The 14,521-nt window shown below is 44.8% G+C and overlaps 1 protein-coding gene across 1 annotated transcript in view; it reads left to right on the top strand.

The window, feature by feature from the left end:
- The window catches only part of EGFL6 (EGF like domain multiple 6), a 433,277-nt gene that overhangs the window by 383,056 nt on the left and 35,700 nt on the right, over positions 1–14,521 (top strand). The window contains exon 11 of the mRNA XM_086934569.1: positions 7,835–8,100. Coding sequence (XP_086790695.1) covers positions 7,835–8,100 — 266 coding nt within the window. The remainder of the gene's footprint in view (positions 1–7,834; positions 8,101–14,521) is intronic.

The following is a 14,521-nucleotide window of genomic DNA, read 5'->3' as shown; positions in this document are numbered from 1 at the left end:
GGGCAAGCCCCGAAATACATAAAAAAACGCCTTGTCCCATATGCCCCCAACAGGAACTTACGCTCGGCCAACGCCGCCCTATTGACCTGTCCTAGGATCAAACGGTCCTCTATCGGTGGTCGGACATTTTCCCACACAATGCCCAAAGCCTGGAACCAACTGCCTGAAAATCTGCGCAAAGAAACCAGACTCCTGCCTTTTAGGAAAAAGCTAAAAACCGTGCTTTTCCAAGAGGCATGGGGTAATATCTAGTCTGTCTTCTTCCTGCCAGTATTCACTCGCCTGTTAAGCGCTTAGAGACCCCGGGGTGATAAGGCGCTCTACAAGTCTAAAATACAAATACAAATACAAATACAAAAGTAAGTGGCAAACACAGGAACCATTGAAAAGCAAGGGGGTGGTATGTAAGCCCCTTTTAAGATTTATTCTGAATACAATAGATTGCACAAGCGCTGTTCAGGCAAAATTCTAACAAAGCCGGGAGACTGCTGACAATGATCGACCTAGGAAATCGCTCCCACACAGAAAGGGAGGTGCAAAGATGTAGCAGCATACATACCAATAAACCTGTTTCAAGGTGGAGACTACTGATTTTAGAAGCCAAAAAATATCTTTCTGATCTGTGTCTTCCACCTAAAACGTCTTCTGCCTCAATACCAGCCAAAGTGGGGGAAAAGAAATCCCTGATTTCTTTTTCAAAATCTTCCACATCTCAGTTTGAAAATGTTGCCATCTATGTATAAGTGAGCCGCTGTCAGCAACTATGTAAAAAAGTGTCGGCCGCATGTAATTGGTTTTAATTGGTTTTATTTCTTTTCTTGAAATGTATAACAACATTTTTCAAAAATGCTACAACACTATTAATTATATAATTTTGAATTGAAACTTCAAATAGGTTATTAAAATATGTTATAGTTACATAATAAATATGCACTTTATAAATAATTTAACATTAATTTATTTTATTTATATTTGTAACTATTTTAAATCACTTAAATTAATGTAACATTATTTCCTATGGGGCTTTTATTTTGAGTCCCCACCTTCATAATGTTCAATGAGAGGCTGTTGCAGTACCAGTGGTTGGCATAGTGTAGTGCTGGACTTACTACTGTTTTATTTAGCAGCAACTTACACTCGAAGTTTGTGAATACCAAATGTATGAAACTCAGTCAATATGTACACTTACTAAGAAGTGTAAGTTACCTTTGTGAATCAGATCCTGGTTGCTTAAAATTGGAATCCTGGACATGCAAGCACCGGTGCAGGAAATAAAACCAAGGTATTGCTTATGAAGACCCATAGATGAAATGGATGTCCTTCTGAGTAGGAAACAATAGAAAGTGTCTTGAAACATGGGGAACCAGAAATGCTAAATAACAGAAAATACTGCAGGTCCAGAGTACTTGCAAAGATGAATATTTACCAGGAGCCCAACCTCTGGTGATGAAGTTCAAAAGACTGAGAAACTGCAATAAACCTGGTTCTAATGAGGCAACACTTTTAGAAATTAAAACAGATGAGAAAGCAGAGAAAGGCAGTAGGGCATACTGTACACACATTCCCACACTTAACTCAGCACAGCAAGGCCTAGAGACTCCTCAGAAATGTGTTACTGTGGCACGAAAGAAAGGCGAGAGCCTTCTAACGAAGGAAGACCATAGCTCCCTAAGTCAGGATCTACAGTCAGGATCTACATTAAGAATGAAAAATAAACCATAAACATAAAATGGAGGCATCCACAGAGAAAAGATGATGCATCTTAAGACAATATGCCGACCAATTAGGTCAGCGAATATTGGAATTAAAAGAAAGAACCAGAGCAGTTTTCTCATTGCAACTGGAAACAAAGGGTAAATTCAAAGAACTTTTAGGGGCATTAGGAAGGGTAATGGTGACTTTTTAAAAGTACTCTTTGTAAAAAATGTATTACAAATCTGGCTTTACCAATGATTTGGATTTGTAATAAATATGTTAAAAAGTTGTTCACAAGTCCAATAATTAACTTTCTAGTTGGTTCCTAGGCTGAGATAACTTTATTAAATGTAATAACGTATCCCAACGCTTTCCAATGGAACAGCTCATCCTGCTACAGTGAAAATAGCTTTTAAGGCCTTGTCACTGCAAGAACATATTTAACATTAAACTTGTACATGCCCTGCTTTTGAATACACCGCACCCTGATTTCTGGGCATTTAAAGCGTACTTATTGATATTTACAAGGAGTGCTTTGGCCTGTCAAAAGGATTTACTTTTGAAAGGTCCGAATTGCAGTTTAGCCCTTCACAACTAGGTTACTTGTGGCACGCCTGCAGTCATGTTTACACTGTCACTGCTGTGGTCGCCCAATGCATGCTGCAGTCCACAAGTGACATTTAACTTACAGGCCCTAGGTACAGGTTGTACCATGTTTTAGGGACTTACATGTAAGTTAAATTTGCCAATTAGGCGCAGAGTCAAATTTGACATGTCTTAGGTGTCAAAGCTCATGCAGTGGGCCATGGTTGGCAGAGTCGCAGAGTGTCAAAACATCAGAAGCCTCAGTCCAAAAAATGGGGTGATCAGGCATTTTTCTACAACGTTGATGGATACGTTTAAGGAATAATAGGCAAATATGATGTTTCTTCAGGAAACACTGCCGATCATAGGAGATTTTGGAAAATTTAAATATAGGTGTTATAACACTCAAATACAGGTCATGGGAAACAAAAAAAACAAGATGAGTAGTGCTTTTGATCCCCAACATGATCCAGGTGATTTTTTTTTCAAAACCCTGCAGATTGGGTAGTGAGACCCTCACTCTATATTTATACACACTCTCAAGGAAGCAAAGGACAGATTCCTGATTTAACATCAGGTCTTTGGAGAAGAAGAGGTGAAAATATGAGGAGATGTTAACCCAGGAGTAGACAGGAATCTTGATAGGTCTGGAAATTTTAGCAAAAGGCAAACGGATGTCCTTAAAGGTGAAGACACTTTACTAAATATGGGCCTAACTGATATCTAGTGTGAGTAACATCAAAAGAAAATGATTTCAACTTTTACTCACATGTTTCACCATACCTATTCCAGAATAGACCTATTTTTCATATTCCAGTTTGCTGGAACTAGCAATAAAAGGAGACTCATTTATAGCATTTCCGGGTCGTACCCATGTAGAATTAGTAATAAAGAGGATAGACAACGCACCAAGAGACAGGGGTTAGAAATTTGGGATGTATAAGCTACAAGTTGCAGCAAACAGGGTAGAGATTTCACCGACAATCAAAGAATACTTAGTGAAAAAAAACTCCTCAAATGTCACAAAATGCATTTTGAGATGCCCTAAAGCTCTAGTCAGAGAGAATCTTATCTCCCTAGCACTAACAGATCTGTGGAACAGGATCAATGGTTGTTTGTGCGAATGGGTGCCAGTGGGCACCAACGCCATTTATGTTTAAGGACCTGAACTCCTTTAGTCCCTTACCATGAGCGGCAGCTGTCAGCTCTCTTCCAGTGACATGCAGCAGGGGACATAGAACACCTCTGGCTTTCTTTTTCTCCTCTGTGAGCCCCTGTAAATTGGTCTTTGTAGGTTTTTAAGTACCTTGTACTGGGCTGACTTGACCATCGATCTGGGATGTCCACCAGGAGTCTAAAGACCACCTTCAGCCCTCCAGGTGTCAGAAGAAGGGCACATAGAGAGAATGGCGCAGCAGGACAGTGGGATATTGTGCAGCATTTTACAAGCTGCTGGCTTTGCTTCACGCTTTGCTTCACACACCACCTATTTCACTGTGCATGTGTTGCAAAAGCAGCCACTGCCTCCATGCACTCAGAGTCAGTGTGTAAGACGAAATTGGAATAACAAAAGAAGGACTGCGGATGGATGCGTGCTTTGGTCGTGTGCAAGCTATGCAGCTGTCAGCGTTTATAGCGCCTGCGCAAGGGAAAAACAGGGGTGCACCATATTATCGTAAATACGGTGCACCCCTGTGTTAGGGCTCGCCTGCTGATGCGCTTGCGCATAGCTGGCGAGCTATATTGTGGCTTAAACAGAGCTTAACCATCTCGGCGATTTGTTGCAGTGCCCGAGAAAAACAAGCTCAATGCGCAAGCGCATTGGCAAAAAGCGCGTGCACATCAAAGCCACCAGCCTTCTCAGGCATCTCAAGCTTCCCCCAGCCGGCATTTCTCCTCCCCTAATTATTCACTGCACGGCTGGCCGGCACATCAAAGGCTGCTGCTGCCGTGACTCGCATTTCTCCTCCCTCCTCCCCTTTCACTGCCCAGGCCGGCCGTACTTTCACTTTACACGGCCGCCAGGCCGTGTCTCGCGTTAATTTTAACATGGCATCTTTTTTTTTTCCTTCCTTTTCTGGCTCAAAAGGCTATATTTCTGATTCTTGTATGGTTTACAAATAATCGTGAGACCTGTTTTATCACTTTTATTTTTCGTCTGGTCTCTACCACAGTTTGTTTAATTCTATATGCATCCTGTTTTTGCACAGCGCCCTGCATTATCTTGTTCTCTTCCTACAATGGTTGTGATTAAGTCATGCTATGAACTCTGGAATTCACATTTACAGTTTTTCAGTGTTTTGTATTGGCATTTCCTCAGAGCGGAATTGAATGCACATTCCCCATCGGTGCATGTGATTAACTTCAGCGTCATATTTTAATGATTTTAATGTGCATTTATGGGGAAGAACATTCAGAATTAACATTTTAATCTCGAACAAAGACGCATCTGTGCGGCATTTAACTTTTCAGTGGTCTTTGTTTCCGTGTGCATCGGTGAGTGTATTTAGCGTCACAGGGGGCCTCAGATGCATTCTTCTGATCTGAGATAAAGCACCTTTGATTAGTGACTCCCCGAACAGCCTATGAAAGCAGACGCCGTCGGTTCCCTGCATATGCAGAAGGCAGATGAAGGCTTTCCTGCACTAATCCGCCCCTCCACCCCACACCCTCCAAATGGTAGTTTAGTGTGCTACTTAAGCAGTAGATCTTCATATATATTTATTTCTCGTTGTTCTTAAGCATCCTTTGCCATTGCAAGTGAAGGTGAACACACATTTCCAACTTTTATTGCAGCAAACCCCCTTGTGATTCTCAAGTGGGGGCCCGCATGGTACTGTTTTGCAGGGGAATGCACGCCAATCTTGTACATAAACATTCCGGCTGACTAACGACCAGTGGTGGCGGAAGGGGGTGATTCTCAAAGCTATTTGCTCCTTCACGCTTAATTCACATTTACAGTTTTTCTGTGTTTTGTATTGGCATTTCCTCATAGCAGAATTGAACGCACATTCCTCATCCGTGCATGTGATTAACTTCAGCGTCATATTTTAATGATTTTAATGTGAGATGATACTAGGTAAGGGTAGCGGAATTTGCAAGCATTAGATGACCTTTAGTGAATGCTTAGCAGTCGTAAATCCTGCTATTTATGCATGTAAACGTGTGATACAAGCGCAAATGGCATTATGAATTGGGTACTTAGACACAAGAGGATTTTTTGTGAGTAAGTCCACTGCCATGGACGGGGAGTGAGCGTTTCGGGACCGGAATACCATGAACGTTTGTAGACATACCCAAAGTAACTTGTTTCCGGTTATTCACAAACACCACCCATTTCCACTCGGATGGAGTTGTACTGCAAGTTTAAGGTTGAATTAAATCACCTTTCCCGATGCAATGGGCAGGAAATACCCCCACATCGGCGCATGTATAAGGGTAGACGTTTCTCCAGAGGCGTAAAATCTTCTGCGCAGAAACGCTTCTAATATTCTCACAAACAATACTGAGTAAAGATACTCCACTGCCCACAACAGAAAAACTGAAATGAAGGATTCGCGGACCCTCTTATCTCTCCGCTCTCCTTACTCTCACCACTCTCCCCTCCCTCTCTCACCTCCCTCTCACCTCAATCTCCCCTCTCCTCACTATCCTCACTATCCCCACTCTCCCCTCTCACCACTCTCCCCTTTCTCCCCCTCACTCCCCTCTCCCCTCTCCTCACTCTCCCCTCTCCTCACTCTCCAATCCCTCTCTCCCCTCCCCCTCTTTCCCCTCTCTCCCCACTCCCCTCTCTCCTCACTACCCTCTCTCCTCACTACCCTCTCTCTTCACTCCCCTCTCTTCACTCCCCTCTCTTCACTCCCCTCTCTCCTCACTCCCCTCTCTCCTCTCCATCTCTCCTCTCCATCTCCCCTCTCCTCACTCAACCCTCTCCTCACTCAACCCTCTCCTCACTCTCCCCTCTCCTTACTCTCCTCTCTCCCCTCTATTATTCTCCCTCACCTCTCTTCTCCTATCTACTCTCTACCCTCTTACCTCTCTCCTCTCGTCCCGCTCCCCTCAGCACCACCACAGCATCACTCAGCGCAACCACAGCATCACTCAGCGCAACCACAGGATCACTCAGTGCAACCACAGCATTACTGGTTCAAATATGTTCTTTCAATGTTTCAAGCTGTTTTCAAGCTTTCACGCTTTATTACAAATCACAAAAAGATGTTAATATTTTACTTCTGGTCTTGGATTCTCGTCACAATGAAAAACACTGAACATAATCTTCACAAAAGTTATTTACAAAAGTTTAAGCTATTGCCATTACAAGTTAAATAAATTATTTAAGTATTAATTATTTTAAAAAAGTAAAAGCCATTGTTATTTGTAATATCAATACATCTAAGTCACGTAAATACAAAACATGTTGCATTACAAATGCTATAGGTGTCACATTTGCGAAAGTTATAACTATTGCCATTGTAAATGACAAAGCTATTAATTTAGCCATTTTAAAAAATAACACATAGATAAAAAAAATTCATTTATAAGACCAATAGCTCAAACTTTCCTAATGCGAGTCCTATTGCATTTCCAATGCTTTTTTTTTTTTTTAAATGATGCAGCGCGGCTGAGCTGAATTGCTTCCGGCGCTGTGCCATTTAGTAAATATGCCCTACAGTTGCTACAAGATTGGCGATCTCATTAGCGTGCTCAACATGAAGCTATATTCGAATATGTGTGCTGCCTGAGCAACAGTCCAGATCTTTTGAACATGATAAAAGACAGGGACATAAGCGAATACTCAATCACATGTACCTCATCATGCATCGTCACACATGCTAAATCTGCATCGTACAGCTCATCAATGGAAAGGGTTTACATTGATTCTTTCGTGTGTTTGGGCTTTTGAACACTGTACTTATATGTATTCAGTGAAAAAAACAAGGGACTTCCTATTGGATTTAAAAAGAACCCTTCTGGCACCTACTGATGCAGTTATGAGCCAATAATATTTTCAAACGTGCAACTCAAATCATGAAAATGTCTACGTAGCTGTTCAACGGTTGTCAAAGAGCACATGCCAACAGCTGGATCCAGTGGCAATCATTTCCATGTACTCAACTGGAATTTCCCCCGGAAGTATATGCAAGTAAGAAGTTCTAAGGTTACAGTTATACTAATAGCCACAGGTGACAACTGAAAATGCCAGCAGAAAACGTTACGGCACAGACACAAATATACAATTAATCGACACGTGGTTTAATCTCAGCGTCTAACCATAAATAAAAAGGAATTCATTATCTTGTGTGAGATTTGTGAGCAATATGCTTGAAAAAGCTAAATTTAACGTGAGGCCTATTTGAACAGGGCATTCATTTCAAAGCACGACCGACCTAACTACCGTGTCCCATAAAAAAAATAATTATACATATTTGTGAGTTAGAAAACATACTCTGCTTTGACTTAATGTGGGGAACTGCACGTATACACCACTATCTGATGAGAAGTATCACTAATTGCATTCAAAACTGACCTGAGTGTGCGTTTATTTTTGCAGCTGAGGGACATTACATGGCAGTGCCATCCTTCCTGGGGCAAAAGAAAGACGTTGGTCGCCTCCAGCTTTCACTCACCGACCTCAGGCCACGAGGCAAATTCTGCTTGACGTTCACCTACCGCATCGCTGGAGAAAGAGTCGGTAAACTGCGGGTGTTCCTTGGCCAGAGCACCTCTCCAGCATGGGAGCAGAGCAGAGGCCGGGATGAAGGCTGGAAGACGGGCAGAATTGAAGTACCGGAAGCCAGTCCAGAACCTCTCGAGAGCGTGAGTAATAGACCCTGAGTTGTTATGGTTGAGAAATACTTTAGCAGAGGTAAAAAGGGCCCAGTATCTCAAGTGGCAGGCTCATTTGGGTGGGATTCTGCAGACCTAGTTCTGCTGAAGACGTTTAATACATATGTACACTATACAATGCGCATCTCTGTCGACAAAGCCAAGTGTAAATAAAGGAATATTTATAATGCAGTATATTTCATTTAGAGTCCACACGGTTGCCATCTTTTGTTTGAAATCTAGAGAAGGAATATCATTTGTCTGAGAAGGTAATGTGTTGTTCATTTTTATACTTCTTTAGTGGGTCCAGACAGAGATATGGCAACCCACAAATATACAGGACAACCCAAATTTGGAAATGTCTCACTTTCAGTGACTTAGACGATAGCAGTGGATATGTGAAATTACACGTTAATAGGAATAGAGTAGCAGGGAGGGAAGTGACTGGAATGGAGTGGGGTAGAGTGGAGTAGGGTGGTGTAGACTGGATTGGAGTGATGGAGGGTGGCGTGGAGTAGAGTGATGTAGATTGGCATATAATGGAGTGGAGAGGAGTGGTGTGGCGTGGTGTAGAGTAGAATTGCATGGATTAGAAAGGCACAGAGTAGAGGGGCGTAGAACTGAGTAGAGTGGAGTGGGATGGTGTGGCATAGAGTCAGGTGAAGGGAAGTAGAGTGGTGTAGAGTAGAGTGGGGTAGAGTAGAGTGGCATAGAGTGGGTGGAGTGATGTAGAGTGGCGTAGAGTAGAGTGGAGTGGTGTAGGGCGCATAGAGAAGGGTGGTTTAGAGTGACAAGGAGCAGCATAGAGTAGAGTGGAGTGGCAAAGAGAGGCATGGTGTAGAGTAGAGTGGTGTAGAGTAGAGTGGAGTGGTATAGAGTGGTTTAGAGTGGAATCAAGGGGCGTAGAGTAATGTGGCGCTGAGTAGAATGACTTAGAGTAGAGTGAAGTGGAATTGTACACAGTAGAGTGGCTATAGAGTGGAGTAGCACAGAGTGGTGTACAGTACAGTGGTGTAGCATACAGTGAAGAGGAGTTATGTAGAGTGGAATGATATAGAGTGGTGTAGATTAGAGTGGCATTGAGTAGAGTAGAGTGGCGTAGAATAGATTGGAGTAAGGCAGAGTAGAGTGGAGTGGCATACAATGAAGTAGCATAAAGTTGAGTGGTGTAGAGTGGTACTGTTGTGGGTGTAAGTAACTAAAGCATAGATAGAGGCGGAAGATAGGGTGAAAGCAACATAAATAAAAAGCTTCACGCATGTGTGAAAAGTAGGAAATCACATTCCATGCCCAGGAATAATACCAAAATGCTTATAAAAAATGTGCATTGCAAAAAGACGAGGAAGAACAAAACTGAGAAAGAACACATATACTTGGTCTATGCTCCAGAGAGAAGGTACGAAAAGAAAGCAAGGGAAGCCTATGGGAGCTAAGTAATCAAAGATTGAAAATGAGAGTGACAAGGATTACAATGAATACTATGCTACAGGCACACTGAATAAGAAACAGTACGTCTTGCAGCACAGCACATGCACTGTGTAGGCAAGACCATAAAAAGCAGACCTAACTTGTTCCTTCATGATCTAGCTAATGCAGCATCACTAATCAATGGAGCCAAATACAATGTTTTATTTTTCTTGAGTGTCCATGTTTTACTAACTCGAGTTGCTCCTTGGACCAGAAACCACAGAGAGGCCCTTCAAAAGCTGCTGGTTCTCAGTCCCAAATCTGGTTCCAATTCCTGGGGGAAATGTAAAGGCTTAAATGACCAGGTAACAGATGACGAACTTAGGTACCCATGGTATAAGGGAGTTTGGGAGGGTTGCCAGCAAGGCGGGGGCATTCCGTGGCGTGGGCAAGGTGCACGCGGAGGGGGTGGGAAGTAGGGAGCGAGTACTCCCGGCATGCTGGACTTATACCCCCCACTCCTCCTCGTAGAGTTTAGCCCTCGAAGGATTGCCAGCAGATGCCATTGAGAAAGGGATAGGATTCCCGAAACCAGTTTGGCTGAAAAGAACAGATGGTGACTGTTTTCTCTGCGTCTTCTGTTGCAGTTGATTCCTAAGTGAAATGGATGCAAATTTTACCGATCTTGTGGCTTCTTCCTTCGAGGGCTAAACTCTACTATGGTATGTTTGCGGCTGTAGCCCAGCTGCGGAAGAAAGCCTGCCGCTTGCTGCGGACCTGTGATGGCGCCCAATGGCGATATCAATATACGGGAGATTGGTTTCCAGGAGCAGCTGACCACAGACAATAGGACACCCAGCGCAACATTTTCATCAGCCCACAGGGGTTTTAATCACTCAGTTAGTTACTGCTTCAATGAGGAACTCACTCGAGACAATTGGTTCATGCACTACAAGATCCAGAAGGCCATTACATGTGACCACGCCCTTGGAGGCACGCCCTTTAATTTACAGTGCATGCTGCGTCATCATTGCCAGCAGAAGCCATTGAGAAAGGGATAGGATTCCCGAAACTGGTTTGGCTGAAAAGAACATATGGTGACTGTTTTCTCTGCGTCTCTTGTTGCAGTTGATTCCTAAATGAAATGGATGCACATTTTACCGATCTTGTGGCTTCTTTCTTCGAGGGCTAAACTCTACGATGGTATATATATATATATATATATATATATATATATATATATATATATATATATATATATATATATATATATATATATATATATATATATATATATATATATATATATATATATATATATATATATATATATTACCTACTGGCGGTCGCCAGTAGGAATATATAGTTAGGATTTTTTCTCTATGGGATTTTTGAAAATTCTATGTCTAATAACTTTGGCGTTTGTGGACGGAATTGGCAGAAATTTTCAGGAAAATGGAACATTATTTTGTTTCTGAGCAGCCCCTGACAATTTGGGGGGGTTTCATCAAGGGGGTGCCGAGAAAAAAGGGGGGTCCCAAAACGCGTTTTTCCCATGTTAATTTCCATAGGGCGGTTGGCCTCACTTTTAGCTCGAACGGCTGAATGGATGTAGAAAAAGGGTAGGGCTATGACCTTTTTCAAGATTTGCCCGGCGCTAACCGCCTATGTACCATTCAAATTACCAAGCAATGAGGCAGGCGCCGGAGACCAGAAGGCAGGAAACAGAAGTTTTATTCCGACGGAGCAGAACACATCAGATCAGACAACAAGGTATCGTCTCGAGGTGCTCTAACAGCCTCTCTGAGGCCTCGCCTCTTATACCCTGGTTTATGGCATGTGAGCATTCTTTATTGCATAAAAGACTCTTTAAACTTACGAAATGACGTCCCCATAATCCTCGTGTCAAACCCACCCCCACATACATCCACAATAGAGGTCCTCACCCTGCTGAAAACAGGAGGGGGCTATCACGCGGCTGAGTGTTCCGCCGATTCTTAGGATGTGTGCGCCTGATCGTATCCCATGGGGTGGGGAGGCCATGATCAAATAGTGGGTCCTTTGAAGAGGAGCGACTCCATACAATAAGGGGCAGTAAACGGTATCTCCCGGCTTAGGCGATGGCCTCGGACCTGTGTGGACAGTCGGACTCGGGGGAAGGGATCATCAAAGGAGAGGTATTCATGCCGCGTGGACAATCAAGCGCGGAGGGATGGTTTATCAACAGAGGGGTATTCATGGAAGGAGAGGAGGTGCTGGTCAGGCGCGGGCGTGACTCCCAAGGACAGGGTCATGTAGGAGGAGAAGGGTTATGCTCATGTGAGGGAGGGAGGGGGAGCCAGGGTGCGCGGAGGATGCTTGCAGGGTCAGAGGAGCGCGCTGGCGATTGATCGTGGACAGGGAGACCATGATACCTAAAATGGCTGTTGTGCACGTTGTAGGTGGGTGACAAGCTGGCGCAGATGATGTTCAGCTCGTAAACTAAAATTCCACAGTCCTCCCTTTCAACATGTCTCGCCAACTTGTCAGTTCGGATTTATCCCCATAAGGCCACGTATTTCTACTTCATAGAGGGGACTCATGTGCTCATTTCGGAAGTCCAAAGTCTTTGGGCACATACAGTTAGAAACGAGGCTGAATAAAGATGGCAGACATTGGATACCTAAACAACACCCACATAATATCACAACAGGTATCAGTACGAAGGAAAACAACCTCCAACCCCAGTCCTTTAAAGTGTCCCAAAACCAGCTCCCAAGCGACCATCCTTCTTGTTCTTGGTGAACCTCTGAGGAAAGTCTGTGGAGGTGTTCGATTGCTTTGTAGACTGAGGGCGAGTTATCTGGCACGTAGGTGCAGCAGCTAGATCCGATGATGCGTCATGCTCCTCCTCGATCGGCTAGAACCACATCTAGGACAAGGCGGTTTTGAAGGGCCACAAGGCGGACCGCCTGAAGCTCAGCCGTGTTGTTAGCAAGGATGCCAGCCGTGATGTTGATCGTTGTTTCTACTGCCTGGGTCAGGTGTCGGATAGCGCGGCTGTTTGCCATTGGGCCCCACAGGGGAACGAGTCCCTTTGCTGCATCCAGGAACTGTGCTCCAGTGGAGTCAGCTTGTCCAATGTCATCTGCACGCCTCTGCCGGTGATGGTTAGCAGGGGCTACATACGTGGGGGGGGAGAACGAAGGCAATGTAGCAGATACCCTTCCAACCTTTCGGGAGCCAGGTGTAAGCTTTGGTGCCACACACAAAGTATATGTTTGGAGAAGCAACAAAGGAAGGGGGATCAACTGAGTCCAATGTTCTGGTGATTCGGCAGGAACTGTGACCCACCAGCTGTGTTCCCTGGCCTTCGAGACACACAAGACCTGTGACATTGATAACAGACAGAGCCACAGTCAGAGTGGCGGTAGTTTGTTTTTGCAGATGAGAGAAGGTGGATCTAGCTGGATTGTGGAGCACCTGTACTTCGACACGTTCTTTGGCTGGAATGTCTTTAAGGAAGGTGGCGCCCGTGAGCGCAGGACACAGGGGAGCAGAGATCTTTCCGGTTTTGTTCAGCCAAAACCCAGAGTAGAAGTGCGACACTGTCTGGCTGGAAGTGGCGTTATCCTTGTGGCTCTCTTGCATGAGGATCAACCAGGCGAGTCAGGAGCCGTGAACTGAGAAAGGAGAAGGGATGAAGGGGATGGAGTGTCCAGTGGCATGCGGGAGCAACCCGCAGATCCAGCAGTTCGTGGCATTTGCAGCAAGGTTGTGTTGGTGCAACAGTTGCACGAAGGAATTGTTCCAGAACTCCCTGCGTCTCTCTCGGAGCTGAGGTGACAGGGAGATCAGGTGGTGCTCTTTCATGGGGGTTGGTTGTGCAGTGGGCAACAATGCCCGATGAGCCGGCGTGCTTTCCTCCAGGATCCAGAAGGAGGTCATGAGGAGGAGGCAAAAGAGGAGGACAATAAAGAGGGCGATTGTCTTTGATTTGTGCATATTGTCAGTCTTTGGGTTCCTGTAGCGGGTATTTCCTGTTGCTTCCATCATCTTCCTATCTGGCGCTTCCATCATCTTCTTATCTGGCGCTTCCATCATCTTCAAGGTGCTCGGTAGCGGGCAGAACCACAGACTTCGTTTAGCTTCTCTCCCGGTAACCCTTGGTTGTGTTTAGGTCACCGTTCTGAGATTCAACTTAGTCCGTGGCCTACTTAACCGAAGCTCCCTCCTTTCGACGCAGGAAATACCCTTCTCTAGTTGGCACAGTGGGATCAGAGAATTTTGCAAGTTCAAGTGCCTCAGTATCAGGATAACAGTTCAATGTTGGTCGATCTTTGTTCAGGAGCTCTTCTTGGGTGTTGACGTTTTCTGTCGTGGCCAGGGTCGCGGAGACCTTCCGGCAGTGGTGTGCGTGCAGTCAGTGCCTCTTCCCCTCCACTCGAAGCGCAGTCCGTGTGGTGATCAGCACTTGCCAGGGGCCCGTCCACCGGGGTTCTAGGCTCTTGGTCCGTTGGAAGTTTCGGATTAGAACGAAGTCCCCCGGTTGGATGTCGTGGCCTGGGCCCCTGGAAGCATCGGGGATGGCCTGCTGCACCTGTTGATGAATGACAGACAACGTTTTAGTTAACTTGCACAAATAATCAGACAGTAGGACGTCCGGGACGTCATGAATGGAGGTCGGTTTGGGAGCAGTCCAGAGGTTCATCGGTCACCCGAATACAACCTCGTAGGGAGTCAAATGGTGTTTGGTGGGAGTGGAGCGCATCGAAAGCAAAGCCAGTGGGAGGGCATCCGGCCATTTAAGTCCGGTGGTGGCCAATATTTTTGACAATTTCAACTTCAGTGTGGCATTATGGCGCTCCACCAGGCCGGCGGATTGGGGGTGGAAGACCGCATGAAATCTCTGTTTCACCCCCAACCCCTTTAGGATTAGTTGGATAACCTCAGCTAGGAAGTGGGGGCCATTGTCGCTCCACAAAATTCCACAAAGGCCATAGCGAGGAAAGAATTCTTTCAGTAG

Source organism: Lissotriton vulgaris, chromosome 8, assembly GCF_964263255.1.
Source record: "Lissotriton vulgaris chromosome 8, aLisVul1.2, whole genome shotgun sequence".
Lineage (NCBI taxonomy): Eukaryota > Metazoa > Chordata > Amphibia > Caudata > Salamandridae > Lissotriton > Lissotriton vulgaris.
Note: the sequence above shows the minus strand (reverse complement) of the source record. Positions and strands in the feature narration are given on the sequence as shown.